The 24,475-nt window shown below is 44.6% G+C and overlaps 1 protein-coding gene across 1 annotated transcript in view; it reads right to left on the bottom strand.

The window, feature by feature from the left end:
• The window catches only part of FAM155B (family with sequence similarity 155 member B), a 339,760-nt gene extending 316,094 nt beyond the window's left edge, over positions 1 to 23,666 (bottom strand). Inside the window, 2 exon segments of the mRNA XM_040405070.1 lie at positions 22,823 to 23,210; positions 23,212 to 23,666. Coding sequence (XP_040261004.1) covers positions 22,823 to 23,210; positions 23,212 to 23,603 — 780 coding nt within the window. The 5' untranslated portion in view covers positions 23,604 to 23,666.
• Positions 23,667 to 24,475: the final 809 nt, after the last annotated feature.

The following is a 24,475-nucleotide window of genomic DNA, read 5'->3' as shown; positions in this document are numbered from 1 at the left end:
TTTGCATTCTGTCTTAAGAATGCTATTATTTTCCACTAAAACCATGTTATGGTAATGACCCAAACTTCAGTGAAAAAGTCTGGGTACCCAAACTTGCAAAGTTCTGTACCAACTCAAACTTTGCAGTTCGGGTTCGCTCATCCCTAATTATCAGTAATGGAAGCGTTTTTGCTGATTCCTGCCAGATCAGCCAAAAACACAAGTGTGAAAGTAGCCTAATCCCTTCTGGCAGTTTTCAGACATCCTCATCTCCAAAAAGCTATGCTTTCCTTCTTTCTCTGTATCTGTCTTCATATATAGAGTGCTGCTGAGGATATAATTTCTACCTCATCTAAGAGACCAAGAATGAAGGAATATAATATGTGAGATGCTTTAATGATTATCTGACTCACAGTACATGTCTATATTATCTGTGTGTGCTGTGCGCAGAATCTCCAGTGTATCTTATGAGATGCTGCTTCATATTTTCCTCACTCCTGGGGGCTGGAGAAACCATCACATTATGAGCAGAAGGTGAGGGAGATGGGCTGAAACGGAACCATATCAGATTACACTGAGACTCTGTATTGTGCGTTAGGGGCAAGAAGTACTAATACCGTGCTGCCCATAATTATTCATACCCCAGGCAAATTTTGAATTAAAATTACTTTTATTCAACCAGCAAGTAATTTTTTGACGGGAAATGACATAGGTGTCTCCCAAAAGATAATAAGACGATGTACAAGAGGCATTATTGTGGAAAAAAGAAAATTTCTCAGCTTTTTTTTACATTTGAGCAAAAAATACAAGATGTTCCGCACTGTGGAAAATCTCAGAGGACGTGGTCGGAAGCCAAAAGTGACACCTGTGCTGGCCAGGAGGATAGTTAGAGAGGTGAAAAAGAATCAAAGGATCACCACCAAGGCCATCCTGGTGAATCTGGGCTCTGCTGGTGGCAATGTCTCAAGGCAGACAATCCAACGGACACTGCACACTGCTGGGTTCCACGGATGCAGACCAAGGAGGACGCCACTTCTCCGGATAAGGCACACAAAAGCTCGCTTGGCCTTTGCAAAAGCTCATCTGGACACAGAAGAAGACTTCTGGTCTTCTGTGTTATGGTCAGATGAAACAAAAATTTAATTGTTTGGTCACAATGATTTTTTCTTCATTTGGTGTAAAAAAGGAGAAGCCTTCAACCCAAAGAACACCATCCCCACTGTCAAACATGGTGGTGGGAACCTAATGCTTTGGGGGTGTTTTTCAGCCAATGGACCAGGGAACCTAATCACAGTAAACAGCACCATGAAAAAAGAGAAATACATGAGGATTCTCAATGACAACATCAGACAGTCTGCACTGAAACTTGGCCTTGGGCACCAGTGGACATTTCAGCATGACAATGACCCAAAACACACAGCAGAAGTGGTGAAGAAATGGTTAGCAGACAACAACAGTAACGTTTTGGAGTGGCCCAGCCAGAGTCCAGACTTGAATCCAATTGAGAATCTGTGGAGGGAGCTAAAGATCAGGGTGATGGCAAGAAGACCCTTCAACCTGAAAGATTTGGACTCTGAGCTCATTGCTAAAGATGAATGGGCAAAAATACCTGTGTAGACATTCAAAAAGCTGGTCTGCAATTTTAGGAAGCGTTTGATTGCTGTAATAGCCAATAAAGGCTTTTCTATTGATTATTGAGAAGGGTATGAATAATTTTGGACTGGACACTTTTTGCTCAAATGCAAATAAAAGCTGAGAAATGTTTTTTTCCCCCCACAATAATGCCTCTTGTACATCGTCTTATTATCTTTTGGGAGACACCTATGTCATTTCCTGTCAAAAAATTACTTGCTGGTTGAATAAAAGTAACTTTAAGTCAAAATTTGCCAGGGGTATGAATAATTATGGGCAGCACTGTATATGTCACTGATCTATCACTAGCTGCCCTTAGTTAGAACTCAGAGCTCAGCAGGTACAGTGTGATGAGACTCCACAACCTGTCTCTACATAGACAAAGGCATAATGGGAATAATAATGGGAAATGTAGGCTATATTAGGGGAATCAGAGGAGAAGAAAAAAATCAAGATGTCAGACAACCCATAAAAGGTACATCATCCAAGGCTATGTTGAAACCTGTTCTGTAATTTCTATATCTATTCTGTTATAAGAACAAAAAATGAAATCAAGTGCAGTGCCATATCCATCACATGACCGACACCAACGCTGCCCGGCAGACTGCACTGAATAGAACAGGACCTGTACGTAAGGTTTCCATTGATACTGCACTATTTTGTCCTACACTTTTATGGAATCTGCAATGAAGGCTAATGGAATGTCCAATGCAGATGGGAACATAGCTGAAAGCAGTAATATACTGTACAAGACATGCACAAGAGCCCATACATTATTCTTATAGCCTATGCTGCACTATATACAAAAAAATCCAAAAATGTTGGATTACTTCTTTATGAGGCATCTGTCAGCAGATTTATACCTATATGAAACTGGCTGACCTGTTACATGTTCGCTTGGCATCGGAAGGCCAAGGAGTTGGTCCCATGTTTATATGTGCCTGCATTGTTGAGAAAAATTATATTTCAATATATGCAAATGAGCCTCTAGGAGCAACGGGGGAGTTGCCATTACACAGGAGGTTCTTTCTGTCCATGTTAAAGTGCAGAGGGCACAGCAGTTGCAGAGAGAGCAGAGCCTCTAGGTGTAATGGCAACACCCCCGTTGCTCCTAGAAGCTCATTTGCATATATTAAAACATAATTTTTCTCAGCCACTAGAACACATATGAACATGGGACCAAAACAGATGCCTTCAGCTGCCAAGCGCACGTGGAACAGGTCAGCCAGTGCCATAGGTACAAATCTGCTGACAGGGGCCCTTCAAGTCTTCTAACTAGGGATGAGCAAATCGACTTCAGATGCTTCAATAAAAATGCGATTAAATACTGTTTGGTACCAAGGTTTTTTTTACAGTAGAAATTTATTTACGAAGTTATTACCCAAAGTCTTGTGAGACTTCACAAAGTTAAACCTTTGACTCAGCGGAGCCAATACATTCTAATACTGTACAGTATTTAACCACCTCAGCCCCCAGTGCTTAAACACCCTGAAAGACCAGGCCACTTTTTACACTTCTGACCTACACTACTTTCACCATTTATTGCTCGGTCATGCAACTTACCACCCAAATGAATTTTACCTCCTTTTCTTCTCACTAATAGAGCTTTCATTTGGTGGTATTTCATTGCTGCTGACATTTTTACTTTTTTTGTTATTAATCGAAATTTAACGATTTTTTTGCAAAAAAATGACATTTTTCACTTTCAGTTGTAAAATTTTGCAAAAAAAATGACATCCATATATAAATTTTGCTCTAAATTTATTGTTCTACATGTCTTTGATAAAAAAAAAATGTTTGGGTAAAAAAAAAATGGTTTGGGTAAAAGTTATAGCGTTTACAAACTATGGTACAAAAATGTGAATTTCCGCTTTTTGAAGCAGCTCTGACTTTCTGAGCACCTGTCATGTTTCCTGAGGTTCTACAATGCCCAGACAGTACAAACACCCCACAAATGACCCCATTTTGGAAAGTACACACCCTAAGGTATTCGCTGATGGGGATAGTGAGTTCATAGAACTTTTTATTTTTTGTCACAAGTTAGCGGAAAATGATGATTTTTTTTTTTTTTTTTCTTACAAAGTCTCATATTCCACTAACTTGTGACAAAAAATAAAAACTTCCATGAACTCACTATGCCCATCACGAAATACCTTGGGGTCTCTTCTTTCCAAAATGGGGTCACTTGTGGGGTAGTTATACTGCCCTGGCATTCTAGGGGCCCAAATGTGTGGTAAGGAGTTTGAAATCAAATTCTGTAAAAACTGACCAGTGAAATCCGAAAGGTGCTCTTTGGAATGTGGGCCCCTTTGCCCACCTAGGCTGCAAAAAAGTGTCACACATCTGGTATCTCCGTACTCAGGAGAAGGTGGGGAATGTGTTTTGGGGTGTCATTTTACATATACCCATGCTGGGTGAGATAAATATCTTGGTCAAATGCCAACTTTGTATAAAAAAATGGGAAAAGTTGTCTTTTGCCAAGATATTTCTCTCACCCAGCATGGGTATATGTAAAAAGACACCCCAAAACACATTCCCCAACTTCTCCTGAATACGGAGATACCAGATGTGTGACACTTTTTTGCAGCCTAGGTGGGCAAAGGGGCCCATATTCCAAAGAGCACCTTTCGGATTTCACTCGTCATTTTTTACAGAATTTGATTTCAAACTCCTTACCACACATTTGGGCCCCTAGAATGCCAGGGCAGTATAACTACCCCACAAGTGACCCCATTTTGGAAAGAAGAGACCCCAAGGTATTCGCTGATGGGCATAGTGAGTTCATGGAAGTTTTTATTTTTTGTCACAAGTTAGTGGAATATGAGACTTTGTATGAAAAAAAAAATATATAAAAAAAATCATCATTTTCCACTAACTTGTGACAAAAAATAAAAAATTCTAGGAACTCGCCATGCCCCTCACGGAATACCTTGGGGTGTCTTCTTTCCAAAATGGGGTCACTTGTGGGGTAGTTATACTGCCCTGGCATTTTCCAGGGGCCCTAATGTGTGGTAAGTAGGTAAATGACCAGTGAAATCCAAAAGGTGCTCTTTGGAATATGGGCCCCTTTGCCCACCTAGGCTGCAAAAAAGTGCCACACATGTGGTATCTCCGTACTCAGGAGAAGTTGGGGAATGTGTTTTGGGGTGTCTTTTTACATATACCCATGCTGGGTGAGAGAAATATCTTGGCAAAAGACAACTTTTCCCATTTTTTTATACAAAGTTGGCATTTGACCAAGATATTTATCTCACCCAGAATGGGTATATGTAAAATGACACCCCAAAACACATTCCCCACCTTCTCCTGAGTACGGAGATACCAGATGTGTGACACTTTTTTGCAGCCTAGGTGGGCAAAGGGGCCCATATTCCAAAGAGCACCTTTCGGATTTCACTGGTCATTTTTTACAGAATTTGATTTCAAACTCCTTACCACACATTTGGGCCCCTAAAATACCAGGGCATTATACCTACCCCACAAGTGACCCCATTTTGGAAAGAATAGACCCCAAGGTATTCGCTGATGGGCATAGTAAGTTCATGGAAGTTTTTATTTTTTGTCACAAGTTAGTGGAATATGAGACTTTGTATGAAAAAAAAAAAAAAAATCATCATTTTCCACTAACTTGTGACAAAAAATAAAAAAATTCTAGGAACTCGCCATGCCCCTCACGGAATACCTTGGGGTGTCTTCTTTCCAAAATGGGGTCACTTGTGGGGTAGTTATACTGCCCTGGCATTTTCCAGGGGCCCTAATGTGTGGTAAGTAGGTAAATGACCAGTGAAATCCGAAAGGTGCTCTTTGGAATATGGGCCCCTTTGCCCACCTAGGCTGCAAAAAAGTGTCACACATCTGGTATCTCCGTATTCAGGAGAAGTTGGGGAATGTGTTTTGGGGTGTCTTTTTACATATACCCATGCTGGGTGAGAGAAATATCTTGGCAAAAGACAACTTTTCCCATTTTTTTATACAAAGTTGGCATTTGACCAAGATATTTATCTCACCCAGCATGGGTATATGTAAAAAGACACCCCAAAACACATTCCCCAACTTCTCCTGAGTACGGCGATACCAGATGTGTGACACTTTTTTGCAGCCTAGATGCGCAAAGGGGCCCAAATTCCTTTTAGGAGGGCATTTTTAGACATTTGGATACCAGACTTCTTCTCACGCTTTGGGGCCCCTAGAATGCCAGGGCAGTATAAATACCCCACATGTGACCCCATTTTGGAAAGAAGACACCCCAAGGTATTCAATGAGGGGCATGGCGAGTTCATAGAAATTTTTTTTTTTTGGCACAAGTTAGCGGAAATTGATATTTTTTATTTTTTTCTCACAAAGTCTCCCGTTCCGCTAACTTGGGACAAAAATTTCAATCTTTCATGGACTCAATATGCCCCTCACGGAATACCTGGGGGTGTCTTCTTTCCGAAATGGGGTCACATGTGGGGTATTTATACTGCCCTGGCATTCTAGGGGCCCTAAAGCGTGAGAAGAAGTCTGGAATATAAATGTCTAAAAAATTTTACGCATTTGGATTCCGTGAGGGGTATGGTGAGTTCATGTGAGATTTTATTTTTTGTCACAAGTTAGTGGAATATGAGACTTTGTAAGAAAAAAAAATAATAATTCCGCTAACTTGGGCCAAAAAAATGTCTGAATGGAGCCTTACAGGGGGGTGATCAATGACAGGGGGGTGATCAATGACAGGGGGGTTGATCAATGACAGGGGGGTTGATCAATGACAGGGGGTTGATCAATGACAGGGGGGTGATCAATGACAGGGGGGTGATCAATGACAGGGGGGTGATCAATGACAGGGGGGGTGATCAATGACAGGGGGGTGATCAATGACAGGGGGGTGATCAATGACAGGGGGGTGATCAATGACAGGGGTGGTGATCAATGACAGGGGTGGTGATCAATGACAGGGGTGGTGATCAATGACAGGGGGGTGATCAGGGAGTCTATATGGGGTGATAACCACAGTCATTTATCACGCCCGTGTAAGGCTTCATTCAGACGTCCGGATGCGTTTTGCGGATCCGATCCATCCATCAGTGGATCCGTAAAAATCATGCGGACGTCTGAATGGAGCTTTACAGGGGGGTGATCAATGACAGGGGGGTAATCAATGACAGGGGGGTGATCAGGGAGTCTATATGGGGTGATAACCACAGTCATTGATCATGCCCCTGTAAGGCTTCATTCAGACGTCCGGATGCGTTTTGCGGATCCGATCCATCTATCAGTGGATCCGTAAAAATCATGCGGACATCTGAATGGAGCTTTACAGGGAGGTGATCAGGGAGTCTATATGGGGTGATCACCACAGTCATTGATCATGCCCCTGTAAGGCTTCATTCAGACGTCCGGATGCGTTTTGCGGATCCGATCCATCTATCAGTGGATCCGTAAAAATCATGCGGACGTCTGAATGGAGCTTTACAGGGGGGTAATCAATGACAGGGGGGTGATCAATGACAGGGGGGTGATCAGGGAGTCTATATGGGGTGATAACCACAGTCATTGATCATGCCCCTGTAAGGCTTCATTCAGACGTCCGGATGCGTTTTGCGGATCTGATCCATCTATCAGTGGATCCGTAAAAATCATGCGGACATCTGAATGGAGCTTTACAGGGGGTTGATCAATGACAGGGGGGTAATCAATGACAGGGGGGTGATCAGGGAGTCTATATGGGGTGATCAGGGGTGATTAGGGGTGATCAGGGGCTAATAAGGGGTTAATAAGTGACGGGGGGGGTGTAGTGTAGTGTAGTGGTGCTTGGTGGGACTTTACTGAGCTACCTGTGTCCTCTGGTGGTCGATCCAAACAAATGGGACCACCAGAGGACCAGGTAGCAGGTATATTAGACGCTGTTATCAAAACAGCGTCTAATATACCTGTTAGGGGTTAAAAAAAACACATCTCCAGCCTGCCAGCGAACGATCGCCGCTGGCAGGCTGGAGATCAACTCTCTTACCTTCCGTTCCTGTGAGCGCGCGCGCCTGTGTGCGCGCGTTCACAGGAAGTCTCGCGTCTCGCGAGAGGACGCGCCGGCGCGTCCAGGAGGAATGAATCAACCACCTCCAGGACGCGTCTGTGCGTACAGCGGTCCGGAGGTGGTTAAACAAAGTTTTATGAGAATCGACTTTGGATGAAGCATCCGAAGTCGATTCGCTCATCCCTAGCTCTAAGATAAAACCCCTTTGATTAGAGATGGCACAATTGTCAGCAAGAATAGAGAACAAATCTGGCATTTTTGGTACAGAGCTTCCCGGTTATCTTTCGTGTTTTTACTTCTTTCTTAGGCTGAAAAGACTCTCATTCACAGGTACTGTAAATACTACGGCAGGGGAATTGTCATAATACAACCGGCTGAATCTGTTATGAACGGATCTGGTTGTATTATCTTTAAAATAGCAATGACGGATCTGGCATTAAAACCAATGGGTGCCAGATCCGTTTTCTATTGTGTCTGAGAAAACGGATCTGTTTTGCTCCGCATCCCTTGCCGGACAGTAAACCGCAGCTTGGTATAGGAACGCTACAAAACAGAACTGAATTCATTTTGGAGCATTCCGTTCTGTTCAGTTCTATCCACATTGACAATGAATGGGGACAAAACGTAGGCGTTTTTTCTCCGGTATTGAGATCCTTTGCCGGATCTCAACACCAGAAAAGTTAAATGCAGGTGTGAAAGTAGCCTAAGACTGTTGTACTGGGATTGGGACTGCACATGATGAGGTGCTGGAGTTTTTTCTATTCTGGCATAGTGGTTATACTGTAGCTGCTTGCACTACAACCACATTCAGTTCCATTATGCTTCCATTATGTAGCAGAGCTAAAATTGACTCTGATGACATGTCACAGCGTTATCTTGGTTGTCTTGTGACAAAAGTTACTTATATTTTTTTAGCCATTCTTTACTTATCGCGTTAACCATCAAGTTTAGCTCGGATGCATCTGTACATCCTCAAGCTCCCCTGTAAACATATGATCCTGACATTTTTTATGGAATACAGCTAAAATCTTGTGAGCACAGGGGGTTCATTGACACATGATCTCTGATCTCTATACACAGTAAGGAGACTGAGGGCGTTTTACCGTAGGGCAAAGTTCACATGGACAACGACAACTGATAGGCCCCTTTCACACGAGCGAGAATTCCGTGCGGGTGCAATTCATGATGCGAACGCATTGTGCCTGAACGGAATCCGGACCCATTCATTTAACTGGGTCTGTGTACATGAGCGGTGGTTTTCACGTATAACTTTTGCGTTGCGTGAAAATGGCAGCATGTTCTATATTCTGCAATTTTCACGCAACGCTGGCCCCATAGAAGTGAATGGAGCTGTGTGAAAATCGCATCGCATCCGCAAGCAAGTGCAGATGCGATTTTCACAGATGGTTGCTAAGAGATGTTGTTTGTAAACATTCAGTTTTTTGTCACGCGCATGCAAAACGCAGTAAATCGCATTGCACCCGCTCGATAAAAACTGAACGCGATCGCAAACAAAACTGAATGGCTTTGTTTGTGAAATCGCAGTTTTCACTGAACACATCCGTAACGCAGGCAGACATAATCCGGACACGCTCGTCTGCAAGGGGCCATAATAAGTGCTATCTATATTATCCATCTGGTGTCTGTAACCAAAAGTTGTGCAGTGGTATGGGACAAGAAAAATAAACATATCAGAATGAAAATCTATACGAGGGACCTCTATGTGTGTTCAGTGACACATGCAGACAGGTAAGGCTTATTGCACACAAACGTGTGCGCTCCGTGGCCGTATTGCGGACCGCATTTGTGGATCCGCAATACACGGGCACCATTCCGTGTGCATTCCGCGTCACGGATGTGGACCCATTCACTTCAATGGGTCTGCAAATCCGGAGATGCGGAATGGTGCGGAACGGAAGCAGGGAACGGAACCCATACAGAGTGCTTCCGTGGGATTTCGTCCCATACTTCTGTTCCGCAAAAAAATAGAACATGTCCTATCTTTTTGCAGAAAGGCTGGATCGCGGACCCATTTGGGTCCGCAATCCGCTAAGGCTGCCGACGTTGGGTGTTCGTGCATTGCGGCCCGCAGCACGGCCACGGGGCGCACACGTTCGTGTGCAAGAGACCTAAGTGTACTTTTCATTGGCAGACTGATTTTCTGTTTGTTTGCATGAGATTGCTTGTGTAGACAGTGTAGCTGCTTGGCAGGTAATATATCGCTGTCTAGTAATATATTTGCTTGTGTCTCATGATGCATTCATCAGACGTCTGTAGATCAAAACATCCACAGATGAACCATATGTTCACACCTAAAGCACACAAAGAAATGCAGATTTACATAAGTCTATGTATATATTTATTGGAGTGTCAACATTTCTGTCAACTCATTAGGAGGAATTCTAAAGCATCATTTATTTTTTTCATTTTCACTTTGCTTCAAAGACATTTCTAAGGTAATAACTCACCGACGACAGACTGTATATAATATTAGAGAATCTAGCCAACCACAGCCAGCAGTAAAAAAAAAAGTGTTGGATGGCCAAGAAATGGTAAAAAAAATAAACTAGCTTATAGTCACCTTTCTGATCCCCCGACACTGCTGTTCTGATGGTGCCGGGTCCTGCTCCACTCTGGACACAGCAGGACTGGGAACGCCCCTCAGCCAAGCAATGACCCCCCACTGATCTGCATTCACAGCCACTCCCTGCCCTGTGGAGAGATGGCATCAATGGCACCACCAGGGGATCAATGAAGTTGTTTTTTATAAAGCTATTTTATAGTTAGAATACTCCTATAATTTTCACCAGAATTGAATATTAGAGATGAGCAAATCGAATCCAACGAAGTGGAATTCTGTCAGAATTTCAGGATAGATTATGTCATAGCCAGACCCTTATTTCTGATATTTGCAGACTCTATACTGACAGGGAATGTCCCACAGGATTGGCGCGTGGCATATGTGGTGCCAATATTCAAAAAGGGGCCAAAAACAGAGCCTGGAAACTATAGGCCGGTAAGTTTAACATCTGTTGTGGGTAAACTGTTTGAAGGTTTTCTGAGAGATGCTATCTTAGAGCATCTTAACGGAAATAAGCAAATAACGCCATATCAGCATGGCTTCGTGAGGGATCGGTCATGTCAAACTAATTTAATCAGTTTCTATGAGGAGGTAAGTTCTAGACTTGACAGCGGCGAATCAATGGATGTCGCATATCTGGACTTCTCCAAAGCATTTGACACTGTACCACATAAAAGGTTAGTATATAAAATGAGAATGCTCGGACTGGGAGAAAACGTCTGTATGTGGGTAAGTAACTGGCTGAGTGATAGAAAACAGAGGGTGGATATTAGTGGTACACACTCAGATTGGGTCACTGTCACTAGTGGAGTACCTCAGGGGTCAGTATTGGGCCCTATTCTCTTCAATATATTTATTAATGATCTTGTAGAAGGCTTGCATAGTAAAGTATCAATTTTCGCAGATGACACTAAACTGTGTAAAGTAATTAACACTGAAGAGGACAATATACTACTACAGAGGGATCTGGATAGATTGCAGGCTTGGGCAGAGAAGTGGCAGATGAGGTTTAACACTGATAAATGTAAAGTTATGCACATGGGAAGGAAAAATGCAAGTCACCCGTACATACTAAATGGTAAAACACTCGGTAACACTGACATGCAAAAGGATCTAGGAATTTTAATAAACAGCAAACTAAGCTGCAAAAACCAGTGTCAGGCAGCTGCTGCCAAGGCCAATAAGATAATGGGTTGCATCAAAAGGGGCATAGATGCCCGTGATAAGAACATAGCCCTACCACTTTACAAATCGCTAGTCAGACCACACATGGAGTACTGTGTACAGTTCTGGGCTCCTGTAAACAAGGCAGACATAGCAGAACTGGAGAGGGTTCAGAGGAGGGCAACTAAAGTAATAACTGGAATGGGGCAACTACAGTACCCTGAAAGATTATCAAAATTAGGGTTATTCACTTTAGAAAAAAGACGACTGAGGGGAGATCTAATTAATATGTATAAATATATCAGGGGTCAGTACAGAGATCTATCCCATCATCTATTTATCCCCAGAACTGTGACTGTGACGAGGGGACATCCTCTGCGTCTGGAGGAAAGAAGGTTTGTACACAAACATAGAAGAGGATTCTTTACGGTAAGAGCAGTGAGACTATGGAACTCTCTGCCTGAGGAGGTGGTGATGGTGAGTACAATAAAGGAATTCAAGAGGGGCCTGGACGTATTTCTGGAGCGTAATAATATTACAGGCTATAGCTACTAGAGAGGGGTCGTTGATCCAGGGAGTCATTCTGATTGCCTGATTGGAGTCGGGAAGGAATTTTTTATTCCCCAAAAGTGGAGAAAATTGGCTCCTACCTCACAGGGTTTTTTGCCTTCCTCTGGATCAACTTGCAGGATGACAGGCCGAACTGGATGGACAAATGTCTTTTTTCGGCCTTATGTACTATGTTACTAGATTTGACTTCAATTTAACCTGAAATACTGGGGAAAACTAAAATCTTACCTTCTCCATTTGCTTGTGACGGGCCGGGCGCCACCATCTTGATTGAAGATCTCGTCCGAAATCCAGCGTGACGACTTTATCAATGGCCGCGCAAGATTTCACACCAGATCTTCAAACAAGATGGCGGCAGCAAATGGAGGCGGTAAATATGATTTTTTTTTCAGTTAATTTTACACTGTATTATTACTCTCAGATGCTGCAATCGTGTATGAATGCAGCATCTGAGGGGTACAATGATGGGGAGCGGTGGTATTGCAGCTCCCTGTCATTGCACCCGCTACTTATAAAAAAAAATGCGCTTCGTGACGAAGTAATTCATCACAAAGCAAATTTTCTTTGTAAAATTCGTCAAACCAGCCGAATTTCCAAAACTTTGTTCATCTCTATGAGATATTGAATATTGACATAGTTCAATGATCTGCCCTCTGTCCAGTCATTGTAGTGCTGGTGACACATATGGCCCCATACCTACTGTTATAAACGGATCACACGCTGCTCGGTTATAGGAGATCTGAGAAAATGCAGATCGCCCACTGGATGTTTCCATTACTGAAACACATACCCGAAAGTTCACCCCCACAAAAAAGCAACATATGCATTGGGGAGCGGTGTGAACAGCGGTCTGTGTGAGCCTTCCTTGCTGATGGGGGTTATACTTGTTTGTAATACCAGCTATATATACCGTGCAAGTATGTCGGATGTACTAATACTCCCCAGTACATGTCTTCATGTGTACTGTTTTTATGATTTCATGACTATAATAGAGATATGATTGTGGTTTGTACATAAGTGCTGTAAATCTGCATCTGATGTAAGGACCTGGCACAAGTAGTAAGGTTCAAAAAGGAACCATCACCTCTCCTGACATGGAAGTGAAATAACAAGTCTAGAGAACCTTTTCTAAGAGCTGTGTTATCTTGTTCCCATGTTATTCCTCCTAGAAATGTATAAATAACATGACAACTGGGTATTAGGGGTGTCCAACACTGTCCAATCCATTTTGACTGTGTAGGGACACATCTTTTTAACTAGCCAAATGATAACACCCAGCTGTCAATGTATTACACAATCTCAGTATGAATGCTCCTTGTATTCTTGGACAGGAAAAAACAAGGATCAAGTATGGATATGGAAATGTATGAATAATTGTACTTGTTCCAATAAGTCATATACAACCTATAAAAGATATCTGCAGAAGACTCTTACAAAGAAAGTTAAAAAAAAAGAAGAGAGTTGGGGTGCAGCAAATGGTAGGCCCGCCGCTGACCTGCTCTCCACATGTGACCCAAGGGGGCAGGTTACTGCTGCGGCCTGCTATTAGGCTACTTTCACACTAGCGTTCGGGGCTCCGCTTGTGAGTTCCGTTTGAAGGCTCTCACAAGCGGCCCCGAACGGATCCGTCCAGCCCTAATGCATTCTGAATGGATGCGGATCCGCTCAGAATGCATCAGTCTGGCTCCGTTTGTCCTCCGCTCAGCAGGCGGACACCTGAACGCAGCTTGCAGCGTTCAGGTGTCCGCCTGGCCGTGCGGAGGCAAACGGATCCGTCCAGACTTACAATGTAAGTCAATGGGGACGGATCCGTTTGAAGTTGACACAGTATGGCTCAATTTTCAAACGGATCCGTCTCCCATTGACTTTCAATGCAAAGTCAAAACGGATCCGTTTGCATTATCATGAACAAAAAAAAAAAAAAATATATATATATATATATATATATTTTTTTTTTTGTTCATGGTAATGCAAACGGATCCGTTCTGAACGGATCTAAGCGTTTGCATTATAGGTGCGGATCCGTCTGGGCACATACCAGACGGATCCGACCTAAACGCAGGTGTGAAAGTAGCCTTAGCTGCACCTCCCCATCGCCGGATGTTGTGATCTGCATGACGGGGAGATGCAGCCGTGGCCATGGAGGGATCCAGGACAAAGGTAAGTATTCTCTGTTTGAGGGGCCCAGGCGTTGTGGGGGAAGGGGGGGGGTTACAGGTTTGGATAACCCCTTTAAACATTATTAAAGGGCATCTGTCAGCAGATTTGTACCTATGACACTGGCTGACCTATTACGTGTGCACTTGGCAGCTGAAGGCATCTGTGTTGGTCCCATGTTCATATGGGCCCGCATTGCTGAGAAAAATGATGTTTTGATATATGCAAATGAGCCTCTAGGAGCAACGGGGGCGTTGCCATTACTCCTAGAGGCTCTGCTCTCTCTGCAACTCCCAACGCCCCTGCACTTAGATTGACAGAATACATGTGCCCTGGGGCAGCAACCACTGCTGCAGCCTCAGACCTGTACAGCAGCAGCTGATTTAAAGAGGTTTTCCAGGCTTTTCATATTAATGATCTCTCCTCAGGATAGGTCATCAATACCAGATCGGCGGGGGTCCGACATCCCCGCCAATCAGCTGTATGAAGGGAAGGCCCGCACAGTGTGCACATGCCGTCTCCCGTCTCTGATATTGATGACCTATCCTGAGTATAGGTCATCAATATTAAAAGCCCGGAGAACCCCTTTAATTCAGGGTTCATGAGCATTATAATGGTATAGCTCCCCCCATAAACAGGGATTTGGTGGCATCTCCCTGGCTAAATGAGAGAAAAGGTATGTGGAATGACCCCCAGGGGTGCAGTTCACAAAATGTATATTTTTATTTACCAGACACTATAAACCTGCAGTGATGTGGAAACTCAGATTCCCAGGTATGACCAGGAACAGGATTTTACACTTCTATATGGGGATGGATTTGGCCGATTAATGGAATAGGAATGTTTGTGATAGTAACATTATATTAGGGTATTGATTTTATGTAATTTCCTAATAAATTATTTAAGGAACCAAAGGAGCCGGTGTATGTGAGCCTCTAGGATCCTGTTGTGTGGGTTAGGAAGATGTTCCTTACAAATATTACACAACACTCGCATACTGTGTAAATCATCATCCAAAACTTTCTTTCCTACCCTTTCTTTGCTGTCTATCTGTGTGAATGTAATATCACCCCTGACATTGCAGTATACAGACAGAACGAAAAACGGAACAATGTCATTGTCAGATTCTGGACAACCTTCTCTTCACAGTAATGAGATGTCCTTCTTTCGGGACATGGAATGCTACGTGTGGTCCCTGGGTAGACTCTAGGGCCACATATGCTTGGGCGGCCATCACTGTATTAGGCTAAGCTAGGGTGGAAGATGGGGAGGACAATGTTTCCTTAACTCAATAACAACCCCCCATAAACTGAAAAACTGAAGCAGAGGGCAGCCTCCAGGCTACCTCTCTGTATTGCCCCATTTCGCAGTGCCCCAATATTTTTGTAACTCCCTTTGCAGTGAATGAGAGCAACAGCATAGTCAAACAAGCCGCTTCCGTAACTCCAGGAATTTGACCAAATTACTTAAGTGTGAAATAGGCCTGAGCTCGGGAGTTATGGAAGCAGCGTAGCTTATTCTACTAAGCTGTTTGAGTAGCTCCTATTCACTACCATAGGAGTTATGGAAACAGTGGAGCACCAGCCCCCTCAGCTGTTTCCAAAAGACTGGCCACCTGGGACCAGTGCTTAGTCCCATGTCACCATGGAAACGGCAAGATGGGGCAATCCCTTTAGGGTCCTCATATACATTAGGGTATTTTCAGCCCAGCAAGCTGTTTCCTTTGGCACGGACCGTCAATCTAATGTGTATGGGGAGCTCCAGCTCTCCCCGACAGATGACATTTGGGATCAGACACATTGGAAATGTGACTTTACCCTCTCTCCAACCTGAAAACACATGTATGTTCAGCCAAACTGAACATGTATGAGGATGGGGGAGTAGATGTTGGCTGAATGAGTGCTTGGCCAGCAGCTATTGATGGTGTATGGGCACCTTTAGGCTACAGCATTGAAAAGGAACAACACCCAGCCATCTAATCCATGGAGATATAAACAGCTTCATTTTTAGCCATGTACAGAATGTCCTATTCTGGATCTGGATTGAAAAGAGCATAACTATCAGATCTCAAGAGGTACAATCAGAAGAGCAGACTGGAAAAAGAGAGTATCCAAAATGAGACTTCCTGTAATTGAAATACTGTACATACAACCATTATATAAAGTCCCATAACTGAGACCCGGCTAGATTTAGGAGCAGAAGAAATCCTAAATAATGAGCTGCTGATTGTCCTAAAGAAAAGTAAAATGTTTAACACAATTCTTGATATGGAACAGTGTGTCAATGTCCTGTACATCCTTCACTTAGAAACATAGAATGTGTCAGCAGATAAGAACCATTTGGCCCATCTAGTCTGCCCAATATACTGAATACTATGAATAGTCCCTGGCCCTATCTTATATGAAGGATGGCCTTATGCCTATCCCATGCATGCTTAAACTCCTCCACTGTATTTGCAGCTACCACTTCTGCAGGAAGGCTATTCCATGCATCCACTACTCTCTCAGTAAAGTGATACTTCCTGATATTACTTTTAAACCTTTGCCCCTCTAATTTAAAACTGTGTCCTCTTGTGGTAGTTTTTCTTCTTTTCAATATTCTCTCCTCTTTTACCGAGTTGATTCCCTTTATGTATTTAAAAGTTTCTATCATATCCCCTCTGTCTCTTCTTTCTTCCAAGCTATACATATTAAGGTCCTTTAATCTTTCCTGGTAAGTTTTATCCTGCAATCCATGTACTAGTTTAGTAGCTCTTCTCTGAACTCTCTCCAAAGTATCAATATCCTTCTGGAGATATGGTCTCCAGTACTAAGCACAATACTCCAGATGAGGTCTCACTAGTGCTGGTTTTTACGCCCCAGGTGCATTATCTTGCACTTATCACATTAAATTTTAGTTGCCAGATTTTTGACCATTCCTCTAGTTTTCCTAAATCCTTTTCCATTTGGTGTATCCCTCCAGGAACATCAACCCTGTTACAAATCTTTGTGTCATCAGCAAAAAGACACACCTTACCATCGAGGCCGTCTGCAATTTCGCTGATAAAGATATTAAACAATATGGGTCCCAGAACAGATCCCTGAGGTACCCCACTGGTAACAAGACCATGGTCTGAATATACTCTATTGACTACAACCCTCTGTTGCCTGTCCCTCAGCCACTGCCTAATCCATTCAACAATATGGGAGTCCACGTACAAAGACTGCAATTTATTGATTCTATGTGGGACAGTATCAAAAGCCTTACTAAAGTCCAGATAAGCGATGTCTACTGCACCTCTGCCATCTATTATTTTAGTCACCCAATCAAAAAAATCTATAAGATTAGTTTGACATGATCTCCCTGAAGTAAATCCATGCTGTTTTTCATCTTTCAATCCATGGGATTTTAGATGTTCCACAATCCTCTCCTTGAGTATGGTTTCCATTAATTTCCCCACTATTTATGTCAGGCTTACTGGCCTATAGTTGCCCGATTCCTCCCTACTACCTTTCTTGTGAATAGGAACAACATTTGCTAATTTCCAATCTTCTGGGACGACTCCTGTTACCAGTGATTGGTTATATAAATCTGTTAATGGTTTTGCTAGTTCACCGCTGAGCTCTTTTAATAGCTTTGGGTGTATCCCATCACTGGGACTTTGATGGCAGTCTTGTACGAGCTACGTACAGCAATGACATCCATAGTACAGCGCCTATAGTAGGTAAGCACTGTCCTCCCTCCACATAGGCACTTTTAGTGTCATCCTTCCGCCACCACTTTATGTCTGCTCTTAGTACTTGTGGTTTCTTAGTACTCCCTCCATGGGAATTACAATGAATATTTTGCTGTCATAAATGCAAGCTAATGGAAGGATTGAGGGCTGGTGGTAGAATGTACCTACTGATTACGGCTATAGGGTTCAGATTATTTCTGCTACCTTCACAATATTTTAGACGTTTATAAATGTACAAAAGGTTTTCACCCCAGGAAGCTCTCTTTCCCCTGTTTCTTTTTAAGCTGCTGTATAGATTTGTAAAGGTACAAGAACTCATTAATTCCAAACCGTACCCACAGAGTTCACTTTAATAACACACATTCATATTGAAGGTTTTGAATTATGTAAACGGTTTTCAAAAACCATAGAGTATGTCTATGTCAAGACTTGGGAACCTGCGTCTAATAACATTAATCTGTAAGTGTCCCCTCTGGCTATTGGTAAGGTAGTAAAGCATATGTGCTGTTCCCTGGCCTGTTGTACAGAGATCATTACATGGCTACTTGGTAAAGAAGGATGCATGTTTCAATACACTTGTCCGGCTGATGCCATGCTAGGCTAGACATCCCATATCTCTTTGGCCCTGGACTTATATTACAGAGGTGGAGACAGAGTGCGAAGCCACTAGCAAGCAGCAACTGTAACACGGATGGCCACTGCCGATAGAGAATACCACCGCCATAAGCCTGGTCTGCAGCAATGTAGAGGTAAGGTAGTTAGGGCCACATGAATGCCAGGACCTAAGGTTTCCCAGCAGAACATTGCCTGACACATCCTGCTGCCTCCACTGGCCTCACTTCATCCCATAGTGCATCCTTGTGCCACCACTTCCCCAGGTAAGAGAAACACATGGCCATCCACATAATGAATATAAAATGGGCTTCATCAGACCAGACCAGATTTCCGTTGCTCCATGACCCAGTTTTGATGCGCATATGCCCATTCTAGGCACTTTTTGCAGTGGACAGTGGTCAGCATAGTCACTTTGATGGTCTGCCACTACGAAGCCCCTTGTGTAGCGAGCTTAAGTGACATTGCCAGCAAATGACATTTTATCAATTTGTGTTACACCCCACAAGCATAGCTGATTATGGAAATATATTTGACCCTGCACTGCCGACCGCATAGTGAAGTTCCCTGTCACAAGCCATGCTGTGATTTATAGGTACAGTAAGTGGACGCCACATAAAATAATCTGTTATAGTAGGGATGGCTCCACTGGAATGCAATAAGTGTATGGGATATGGATCCATAAGCACGAGGCCTATCTGCCAAATGTGTTATTAGGGGCCGGCCTGCATCCATAAAACAAAAGCTACTATTCATACCAGAGCCGTTCTCTTTATAGAGTAGTGGATTATCCTGTCATCTACCTGATTGTCTAGTAAAGCCGGAATTACACATTTTGTGCCTTTTGTGCCACGTCTGCTCTACAGAACATTACCCTTAATCTGATGTGCTCTTACTCCTAGGTCAGTAAGGCTGGAGATCTTGGTATGTAGAGCATTACACTATTCTTCAGGTGCCTCGTCTGCTCTACAGAACATTACCCTTAATCTGATGTGCTCTTACTCCTAGGTCAGTGAGGCTGGAGATCTTGGTATGTAGAGCATTATACTATTCTTCAGGTGCCTCGTCTGCTCTACAGAACATTACCCTTATCTGATGTGCTCTTAATCCTAGGTCAGTAAGGCTGGAGATCTTGGTATGTAGAGCATTACACTATTCTTCAGGTGCCTCGTCTGCTCTACAGAACATTACCCTTAATCTGATGTGCTCTTACTCCTAGGTCAGTGAGGCTGGAGATCTTGGTATGTAGAGCATTACACTATTCTTCAGGTGCCTCGTCTGCTCTACAGAACATTACCCTTAATCTGATGTGCTCTTACTCCTAGGTCAGTGAGGCTGGAGATCTTGGTATGTAGAGCATTACACTATTCTTCAGGTGCCTCGTCTGCTCTACAGAACATTACCCTTAATCTGATGTGCTCTTACTCCTAGGTCAGTGAGGCTGGAGATCTTGGTATGTAGAGCATTATACTATTCTTCAGGTGCCTCGTCTGCTCTACAGAACATTACCCTTAATCTGATGTGCTCTTACTCCTAGGTCAGTGAGGCTGGAGATCTTGGTATGTAGAGCATTACACTATTCTTCAGGTGCCTCGTCTGCTCTACAGAACATTACCCTTAATCTGATGTGCTCTTACTCCTAGGTCAGTGAGGCTGGAGATCTTGGTATGTAGAGCATTACACTATTCTTCAGGTGCCTCGTCTGCTCTACAGAACATTACCCTTATCTGATGTGCTCTTACTCCTAGGTCAGTAAGGCTGGAGATCTTGGTATGTAGAGCATTACACTATTCTTCAGGTGCCTCGTCTGCTCTTCTCACAGAATTTGACATCTGGTAGATTTCCATAATTCTCCAATATGTCACTCTCTGTCGTTGTATCTCACTATGGATAGACCTGCCCTGTCTACGTGACCATTACTGTCACTCCACATATGAATCGGTGTATTCTTCTGTTCTGCAGGCCATTTGTGCTTGTGTCTTTCGGTCTCCTCTTTGCTCCCTCCTCCCCCTCTCCTTTCCCCCTCTGGTACAGATAGCAGGCTCTCCTGATTGCAATGCAGGAGTTGGCGTCTGCAATTTCTGGCAGGCGGTTTTAGTTGCCATGGTTTCTGTTGGTTTCTGTTGTAGTAGGCAGCAGCCCGGGTGGCCCATTACAGAAAGAGGCTGGTAAGAGGGGCTAGAGGTCAACCTATCTCAGCGTTTATCACATACCATGTCTGCCTGGCACAAGAGCCACGGATTGTGCAAATGTCAACTGAGGATATAAAAGTTTTATTAGCTGATCTGGGGGTATAACAATTCATTAGAAAGTCCCGGGTCCTGCCAACACTTCCCATGCTCTAGCTGTGCACACAAGATACAGAAGACAGACCATTCCTGGTCCATAGACGTAGCATGAATAACTGGTCTACACATTCTCATACAGTATTAATGAGGTGAGTGGACACCCCAGGAGATGAATGCCCAGTTAATGAGCCCTGGCACTGAAGTCCCCATTAACCTCTGCCTGTTCAGCAGTCATTGTAAATGGCTCATCAGAGTAATTGTTACAATGCTATTATTTCAGCCAAGCATTACAACGAAGGCTAGCACGGATAGCTGAGAGTTCCTACAGTACGTAGCCCCATTAGAGATATGTGACTTTGTGATAAGCAGCCTGCATTGTGCTGCAGTGCCATTCCGCACTTGGCCATGCTTCCCTTATGTACCGTTCCCATAGATGGCCTGAAAGGAATGTGCATAGGGGATAGTCTCATACAGGCGGACGGGCAGAGTGGTCGCTCGAGGCACTGCAGTCTAGTATTGTGGGCAGTGTTTAGTCCATGAGGTGCAATGCAGTGTGCACACTCCAAAAGACGGTATGGTCAGCTCCTCCACCTCATCACATTACTTACAAGCTGAGCTGAAGCCAATCAGGAGCAGGAATAGTTCCCCATGGCTACATGATGAAGGCATCTGTCCAGGGTTACACATAGCGAGCACTCCTCCCACTGCTGCCTCAGGACAGCACTGTGCACATCTTAAAGGACCAACCAAAAAATAGAAGGGGCCGTGGTAGTCATTTTTAGAACAACATTAAAAACCGTCGAGGAAATGTTATTTTCTATAGACCTGATGAATCATGATATTTTCAGGAAATATCCCTGATATTTAAAGGGAACCTGTCATCATTGTTATGCTAACTTCACTGAGGGCAGCATAAAGTAGTTAAAGAAACAATGATTCCAGCGGGGTGTCACTCATCAGATAAAAGTAAGTGGTATCCGAGACCCAGCATCATAATCATCGCTGCCTGGGCCTGGAAAAGAGTCCTGGATGTTATTCATGAGTTCCTGCTCTCCCGACCCTGCTGATTATTGGCAGTCCTTTCCTAAGGAGAACACTGTATATTATCAGCAGGTGGCGGGAGCTCTTGAATAACCAGGACTCTTCTCAGGATGACTCTTTTCCTGGTTCTCGCCAACCACTTATTGTAAGCCCATAAGTGACACACCACAGAAATCAGAGCGTCTGTCACTACTTTATGCTGTCTTCAGTGAGGGCTGCATAAACTTGATGACAGGTTCCCTGTAGGGGAACTGCTATAGCATGAGGGAATGGTATCAGGAAGCAGTTTGGCCGCAGATGGGGAACTCAAAACTGCTTCCAGCATATGTGGGAATGAGCCTCTCAACCAGAAGTGACCCTGACCACTGACCGTCACTGCCCACCCATGATCTTGGAACAGTGGTCACCAGCTGTCCATACACCTTGCATACAATTGGTTTAGATCACATTTGTCATTGCACTCAAGTCTACTTGAACTGCTCACATTTAAGATTTCTTTTTTAATGTCACAAAAGAAAAACTGGAAAAGGTGCTTAGATGTTTGGACATCAATTACTCTGACCCGAGATGTCCGGCCACAGCTCATACACCGTCCATGGTGCGATATTGGCTGCTTGGCCCCATTTCTATCATTGTAATAATGTAAGAATTCCGTGAATAATCATTCTAGATGAATGTGAAAGGATGGTACAATAGATGAATGGGTGTATATGTCTGTCTACAGGTGCATGCTGGGAGTTGTAGTCTCAGGCTGCAGAACAGTAAACTCATAGTAAAATGGTGTGTGTGTATATATATATATATATATATACACCTATATAATACTAGTGTAGTGCTTTATTTTAACTACCCCTACACTTCTATCAGTAGCATTTAACCCTTCCATCCCGGAGTTGAAGGCATGGGACTACTACATAAGTGATGTGCTTGTGTAGGTTGAAGGAGATGAAGTATTGATACTCCTGATCCTCTGCTGCACATGAGCAAGGAGATTGCTGGCTGGTGGCCCTCACTGGAGCCATCTCCTGCTCCCTGGCCTGACATGACCCAGGGCACCTCAGTGTGGACCTTACCTTGCAGTCCCCCACGCAGGATCGGACAGAGTACTCCCCAGATTGCAGGTACTTCTCTAACACAAAGTCAAACTCCTCGTATTTTTCCTGAGCGTGTTGATCCAGTCTCTGGTAAGCTTGGATACAGTTGCTGCACACCTCATCGTCAGTGACAGCAGAAGGGGCTGCAGGGGCCCCCATGAAGTCCTCCATCAGGTTCTCCAGGCTGCAGTTCAGGCTGTCCGGGTTAGACATGCCCAGCAGCAGGTCCAGGATGGTGTAAGTATCACAAAAAGACAGAGTGAAATTGTTAAAATAAGCCTTCAAAAAGTTCCTCTTTTGGTTGTAGGAAGTCGAGGAAGGGGAGTAGGATCTTGAGGAGGAGGATTGGGGGGGGGGAGGGGGCAGCAGAGCCCCGGTGTCTCTGCGAATGCAGTTTGGTGCAGGCCGTGTCCAGGTGAGAGGACCTGGCCCCAGTGCAGTGCGGGCTGTGAGCAGCAGATTTGGTGGAATTGCTTAGGAAGTGGTCCCAGCACCCCCTGCCCTCCCCTGGGAAGCTCAGCAGGCTGGCGTCGGCCGGCTGGTGGCTGGAGGAGAAGTTGCCCCTGGCTTTGGCCCCTGCAGAGACCAGCCAGAGGTGGTTAGACAGCAGGACGGTGAAGAAGAGGAGAGAGGCGAGGGACAAGCGCCATCTCTGAGCCCGCTCCGAGTCGGCACACGGTTTGTCGCTGTGTCGGGGTTCCCAGCAGATCTTTAAGACGGCCTCATCTTCCCTTGGATACATCCAAGCCCCCCTGATCATATTTTAGGGGGTGGGAGAAGTCGGCGGCCGGGTGCTCTCAGTCTCTCCCCACCCCCTATGTTTGTGGTGGGTTCCCTACCACCAGCACAATGTCACCTGCCTCTGGTGAGGGGCATCGTCAGGAAGGTTGGGGAGGGGGAGGGGTGGAGGGCCAGATAATAAAGGAAGGAGAGACAATGCTGACAGTGGACTGTTGGTGACAGGTGGCAGCTGCCCGGGTCACTCAGTAGCAGGCCATTGCAGGAAATACTGGGGGGAAAAAGACCCCCCCTTCCCGTGTAAAGATTCCCCCCCGGGGCACAGTCCATCAAGGAGAAGTCCGCAGGGGATGCGGGGGACCACCCATGCAGATCCCCCCACCCTCCCCCCTATGGAGCTGAAGCCGAGCCAGGTGAGAGCATCCCCCTGTGCCTAGCACCTGCTGCCCATCCTGCTCGCTCGCGGAAGGTGGCTGTGCCCTCCTTATTGTTTTCTCTTCCTCTTCTGGTGGGCACTGTTCTTCTGCTCCCTGGGCATCCTGCTGCTCGGACGGAATATTCCCATGCCTCCAGGCCGAGCTCACCCAGCTGGGTCTCCTGTTATTCCTATTTAGTCTGTCGCCATCTTCAGCTGTGCGGAGAACACCTTGAGAAATTGATCAGAGGGGCGCAGGCACGTCCACGCGCGGCCCCGCACACGTGCACGCGCGCTGCCTCCCCGGCCTTATGCAACGGCTTTCTTCCTTCTAAAAGCCGCCCCCCTCCTGCTGATCGCCGACACTCCACCTCTTCCTTCCTCCCCCTCCTCTCCTTTCATTCACGATGTGCTGCTCCTCATTCATCTTCTCTCCCATTCAGCTTCTTGTGTTCTAGCAGCCCTCTCCCCTAATATTG

Source organism: Bufo bufo, chromosome 8 (genome assembly GCF_905171765.1).
Source record: "Bufo bufo chromosome 8, aBufBuf1.1, whole genome shotgun sequence".
Taxonomy (NCBI): domain Eukaryota; kingdom Metazoa; phylum Chordata; class Amphibia; order Anura; family Bufonidae; genus Bufo; species Bufo bufo.
The sequence above is the reverse complement of the archived record's forward strand: the minus strand, read 5'-3'. Positions and strand labels throughout refer to the sequence as shown.